Source organism: Papio anubis, chromosome 18 (assembly GCF_008728515.1).
Source record: "Papio anubis isolate 15944 chromosome 18, Panubis1.0, whole genome shotgun sequence".
Lineage (NCBI taxonomy): Eukaryota > Metazoa > Chordata > Mammalia > Primates > Cercopithecidae > Papio > Papio anubis.
The window spans coordinates 1534947-1540946 of record NC_044993.1 but is presented as its reverse complement, the minus strand read 5'-3'; the positions used below and the strand labels follow the sequence as shown (position 1 = coordinate 1540946).

The 6000-nt window shown below is 66.3% G+C and overlaps 1 protein-coding gene across 1 annotated transcript in view; it reads left to right on the top strand.

Annotated features, from left to right (window-relative positions):
- The first annotated feature begins 1063 nt into the window (after positions 1-1063).
- The window catches only part of ZFPM1 (zinc finger protein, FOG family member 1), a 74262-nt gene continuing 69325 nt past the window's right edge, over positions 1064-6000 (top strand). The window contains 1 exon segment of the mRNA XM_021932280.2: positions 1064-1468. Coding sequence (XP_021787972.2) covers positions 1429-1468 — 40 coding nt within the window. The 5' untranslated portion in view covers positions 1064-1428.

The following is a 6000-nucleotide window of genomic DNA, read 5'->3' as shown; positions in this document are numbered from 1 at the left end:
TGAGCAAGTCCCTGAGCCTCCATCAGGTGGGGCTCTTGGGCGCCATTAACACACCCCAGAGGGCAACAGCCCGGTTCTCCATTTCCAGGCCTGAGCTGACAGCACAGCGCCCACAAACCTCGCTGACCTCTGACTGCCCCGAGAGGGGGCTGTGGCCCGGGCGCTGTGGGCATCTCCTTCGTGGGTCTCCTGTGGGGCGCCCTGGAGAGGCTCGGTGAGGAAAGAGGCCCCAAGGGGCAACGCCCAGGGCTGCCGGCTCCCGCACCCCCTCCTCGATTTCCAGCCTGGTCTGAGCTCACAGGGGAAGACCCGAGATCCCGCTCTCCTCGCTGTCCTGAGGGTGCGGACTAACACCATTTGGGGGCCATGGCAGGTGGCGGACCCCGTGCTGCTTTCACCGCAGTCTGGGACGGAAGCCCCCTTCCCGGCCCGAATCCGCTCCACACCCCAAGTCTGGCCCAAGACAAACGTGGGCGTCAAGGCCTCGGGCTTCCTGAGCCGGTCATCACTGCCCCCACCGCGCACGTGGAGCGGGCGGCGGAGCCCAAGGGTCTGGGAAGGAACCACGGGCTGGGGGCGGAGTTACAGGGCGGGGGCGGAGCCTCGGCGTCTCAGGGCCCAACCAGGTCGGGTCAGGTTTGGGGGCGGAGCTGGCACCAAGAGGCGGGGCGCGGGATGCCGTGCCGCGGGGCAGAAGAACAGAACAGAACCGAATAGGTCTCAGAGTCCCAGCCGGGCCTGGGACGTGGCCTCCGGGCAAAGGAGGAGTCGGGGAGGGAGGCTAGAGGTCTCCCCGGGACTGGGGCAGGGCCGAACCAGGAAGGGGCGGGGCATAGAGCGGGGCGGGGCCAGTGCCCTGAAGGCCCAGACGGACAGGGGCGGGGCCGCAGCGCTGGGGGCGGAGACAGCGCCGTGAAGAGCCGGCGGCCTGGGGCGTGGTCGCGGCGCTGGGGGCGACACCGGAGCGGTGCAGGGCCCAGCAGGCGGAGAGGGGCGGGGCCGGCGCTCGGGGGCGTGGCGGGGCGGGAGGCGCGGCGGCCGACAACGCTCAGGCCCCGCCCCGCCCCGCGCCTCCCGCGCCGCCGGAGCGCCCTCGCAGTGGCCGCCTGCTCCGCCGCCCGCCGCCCGCGGGTTCCATTGAGAAAAGCTGAGCGGCGGCGGCGGCGAGTGCGCGGAAGCGGAGGAGCCGGCACCCGCCCGCCGGGCAGTCCGCGCACCCGCAGCGCAGGACCGTGGCCTCTCGGGCCTCCGCGGCGGCGCCAGCGGCTCCGGGGCTGGACGTGCGGGCTGGGGGCGCGGGCTGGGGCGGCCGCGGAAACCGGGGGCCGGGGGCATGAGAGGCCCCGCGGCCCCGCCGCGCCCCCGCCGCCCGCCGCCGCCCGCCCGGGGCTAGAGGCGGCCGCCGGGAGGGCACGCGGCGCCGGAGACATGTCCAGGAGGAAACAGAGCAACCCCCGGCAGATCAAGCGTGAGTCAAACTTTGCCCGTCGTCCCCGCCGTCCCCGCCGCGCGCCCGACCCCCGCCGGGGCCCTGCCGCCAGCGCCGCCCCCGCCTGTCCCCGCTCTGCCCCGGGCGCAGGCGACCTTCACCCCGCGCCGCGCCCCCCGCGCTGTGCCAAGCGCGCCGTAATCTAATCTCCGCCGGCGGCCTGGGCCCCCGCGTCTCGACTTGGGCACCAGGGGGTCCAGCCCAGGGGGGGGCCGCCCGGAGGCCGGGAGGAGGGTGGTTGGGGGCGCGGCCCGGGCAGCGCTTGGCCCCTCGCGGCCTGCCCCTCCCCCGCATCTGCGAGATGGTGCGGCGATAGGGCGGCCCCGATCTGGGCTCAGATAAAGTTTAAAATATTCCATTCTGCAAGTCCCGTCCTGATAAGATCGTTCTGTCGGGACGGGCTGAAATTGTGATCTTATCTCGCGCGGTTGACTCTCCCAGGCTTTGTATCTAGAAGCGGAGAGAGACCTGGGAGGGAGAGGGGACACCCGGGGCCGCGTGGAGATGCCTGGCCAAGTGGCAAGGACCCGCCCGCGCCCACCCCCACCGGTGCCGTCGCAGAGCCGCAGGGCAGGGGAGGGGGGAGCGCGCAGCTGCTGCAGCCTAGGCACTTGGCTCCAGCCCCCCAGACATCTCCACCCCGTGCCCTAGTGCTGGGGTCCTGAACCCAGGCCCTGCCTGCCTGGTGACACCTCCTGGACCCTGCAAATGTCCCAGCCAAGGCGGCATGGGCAACGAATGGTGCCCTCGGATGCCCGCGGGTACCCCCTGGCATCCCAGGGGGCTGCTCTGAGTCAGAGAAGGGCCTCCCAGGACGCAGCCCCAGGCCGGGGTCGCCCCTGCACGCAACCAAGTTTCTTGCTGGTCGGGCTCCCTGGGGGGTCAGAGGTTGCGGCCCCACCGCCACATTGCCAGTGCCCCCACGATGAGAACTGCGCTCTCGGGACCACTGTCTGGCCTGGGCCTCTGGGCTGTGCCAGGAGGGAGCAAGAGCACAGGAAGCTCCCCTCCCCACCCTAGGCCAATAATAACTTTGCGCCTCATGGTTAGGGCCCAGGCACAGGTCTTCCTCCCTGGGGCGCCTCCCCGGAGCCTGACGGGCAGCTCGTCTGAGCCCTGCCAGGAGGCCACGACGGAAACCGGCCCGCTGCCCAGCCGCAGGCGCCCGGGCACTGCCTCCTTTGTCCACACGACCACTGCCACCAGGACCCCTTGCGCAGGGCCTGTGGGAGCTTCCCTACTCAGGAGGTCTCCTGAGGCGGGGGTCACCGGCATGAACCGGTTCCCGTAACCCAACTCCCTCAGTGCAAACGGGACCTGTTTCCCGAAAGTCGCCTTCTATCATGTCAACTCAAGTATTAAAAACCACCCACAGGTCCCGATCCGCGCTTATGCTCTGGTTTCTTTTTCCTTCCTCCCCTGAGCGCCTGTGTTCGGTTCTGGGGTGTGTGTGTGTGTGTGTGTGTGTGTGTGTGTTTCGCTGTGATGAGAAATGCAGATAGCTCGGGCAGGGAGATCGCAGGTTGGGAACCGATTTCCAGCGCCGATAAGGCAGCCAGCGCCTACGAGAGCCCGTAGCCCAGCCCAGCGGGGCGGGCAGAGCGCGCGCACTTTGGGAACTGGGACCGCGGCGGGTGCACGGTGAGCCCTAGCGGCCCATCCTCGTTGTGGCCTGGGACCGGGACAGAGGAAGGGCCCGGACGAGGGAGGCGGGGCCGCGGACCCTCCCTGTCGCTCGCGGCCCGGGGCTCCTCCTCCCCCTGGCAGATCTCAGCACGTTAAGATGCGAAGGCTGATTGTCACCAAGCGGAGGCGCCCGCCCGCCCTCTGCCAGCGCCTGTGCGTGCCCGCTGCCCTGGCCTCACCTGCGGCCCGGCCGCGAGTGCAGAGCGGAGGGGGCCGAGCGCTTCGGGCCGCCCACCCCCCACCCGCGCCCCCATCAAAGCCCTGGCGCAGCTGCCCGCGCCTCTGTGCGCCTTTTGTTCCGTGCGGAGATAGATGTGCCGCGCTGATAAGGCGCGCAACCGATGGTGGCTGCGATAGGCGCTTCCATTTATTAACTTCAAACGTGGGAGCGGGGGCAGGGCGAGGCGGGAGCGCGGCCTTGGCCGGCCAGATGGCGGAGGCGATAGGCCGGGCCGCCGGCGGGGAGCTCGGGGCCGGGGCAGCTCGGGACCCCCGGCGCCCCCAGCCCGCTGGGCTTTCCTCCCGCCCGAGTCGATGTGAGCTCTGATAAGCGCCTGGCCGGTCGGCCCGATGGCGATTGCCAAGAGCGATAAGGGGCCTTATCTTTGGCCACCAGGCCCGGCCGGGTTGGAGAACAGCGCGGGGGCGTCGCGACCGGGGCGAGTGGGGGCTTGGAACGGGCCTGGTTGGGGCCGGGGAGCCGGCGTCCCTGCGCTGGTCTGTCTGGGGGAGTTTTCTCCCCAAACACACTTAATTGCCAAGAAGTTGATCCTCCCCTGTGGCCGGTGGTACAGTCCGTCAAAATGAAAGAAAACTGACTTCGCCCGGCCAGGAGGGGGAAGGGGGAGGACACCCCGCCCCGATTCCTCATAGACGGTACAGAGGTGGGTTTGACACCTCCAGAGGGAGAGAGGCTGTTTTCCCCTTGAATCCTGCTGGCGTTGCTGGTAGTTCCTGGCAAGAACCGAGTGTACACTGCTTGGAGTTTTCTTGAAAAAAAAAAAAAAATCAGGGTGGTTTCCATGGCCCAGGCTGCTTTGGGGGAGGCCAGTGTGCCCTGGTGAGGAGGCACCGCAGACCTGCCTGGGCTGAGCACTGTTTGCCGAGCACTACTGCATACAGGCCCTGGGTCCCAGTGGCAAATGAGAGGGGCAGAGGGGGTAGCCAAGGGGAGCAGGGGGCACGTCCGGTGGTCAGGGACACTTCTTGGAAGGGGGTGACCTTTGGCATTGTAGGGCTGGCCTCAATCTTCCGCTGCTGTCGGGGGAGCAAGGGCTGAGAGGCGCCTGGGGCTAGGGGGCCAGCATGTGCCAGCAGGTGTGAGTGAGGTCGGGAGTGGTGGAGTCAGGCAGGTCCTTGGCCTCCCGCTCTGAAAAATGGAGTCAAGAATAGGTCCCCAGGGCTGTGGGGGTCCCTGGGTCAGTCGAGATATTGAGGGTCCACAGGGGCATTTTGCAGTGGAAGGGCCCGTGGATCCCACAGGCCAGACAGAACCCCAGGCCGGCTGGTTAGGGCCTTCCGGAAGGAGCCTGGGTGTGGGGCGGGGCAGGGCGTCCCTGAGCCCCTCCTGTCCCAGCCCAGGCAGCTGCCGCAGCTCAGAGGAAGGTGCTTTTCACACACTCTCAGACTTTGATTAAACAAATTATTGGTAGCCACAGGATGACTAATTCACTCCAAGCTTCAAAGTCACCCACCTGCTCTCCCCAGCAGCCCAACGCCCACCCGTGGGGCTGGCAGTGCCATCTGGCAAGGGCCAGTTCCAGTTCCAGAGAGGGCTGGGTTGGGCCCAGAGGGCGATGGGGTGGTTTCTGTGATGTGTTATGAATGTGAGTGGGACGTCTGCACAGAGCCATCCACAGTGGCCTTCCATGCATGGGAGGCGCCTGGGTGTCGAGGCTCTCAGAGGCCACCTTACCATGCCCACGACCCAGGGTGGTAGCAGAGCATCCAGGAAAGAAGGAGCTTTGGCAGCCTGGCTGATCCTGGTGCCGAACCACGGGAGACAAGTTACTGTGACTTCCATAGGTCTCAGTTTCCCCTGTTGGAAAAACGGGTATGATAGTGTCTGCCATCCAGGGGCTGCAGGTCCTGCCCTCAGCTTACTTGGTCCTTGGCCCAGTTGCCCCATTGCCAGTCACCACCCTGAGGGAAATGGTGCCTGCAGCTGGCTTGGTGCTTGGGCTGCAAAGCCATCACTATCATCTCAGAGTCCTGATCCCAGCTACGTTTTTCTCCCTTTCTCTCTCTTTCTCTCTCTTTTTCTTTTTAGTTAATTTAAAAAAAAAAAATAGGCCGGGCGCGGTGGCTCAAGCCTGTAATCCCAGCACTTTGGGAGGCCGAGACGGGCGGATCACAAGGTCAGGAGATCGAGACCATCCTGGCGAACCCGGTGAAACCCCGTCTCTACTAAAAAATACAAAAAACTAGCCAGGCGAGGTGGCGGGCGCCTGTAGTCCCAGCTACTCGGGAGGCTGAGGCAGGAGAATGGCGTGAACCCGGGAGGCAGAGCTTGCAGTGAGCTGAGATCCAGCCACTGCACTCCAGCCTGGGTGACAGAGCAAGACCCCGTCTCAAAAAAAAAAAAAAAAAAAAATAGACATGGAGTCTCACTATGTTGCCCAGGCTGGTCTTGAACTCCTGGGTACAAGCTATACTCCCAGCTCAGTCTCCCAAAGTACTGGGGTGCCAGACATGAGGCACCGCACCTGCCCTCAAGCCACATTTAGCAGAGGGAATTAGAGATCGGGAGGTACTCTTGAGGCCCCCCACCCCTAAACCTGGATTCCAGCAGGATCTGCCGGACCCCGGAGCCCACGCCGTCACCC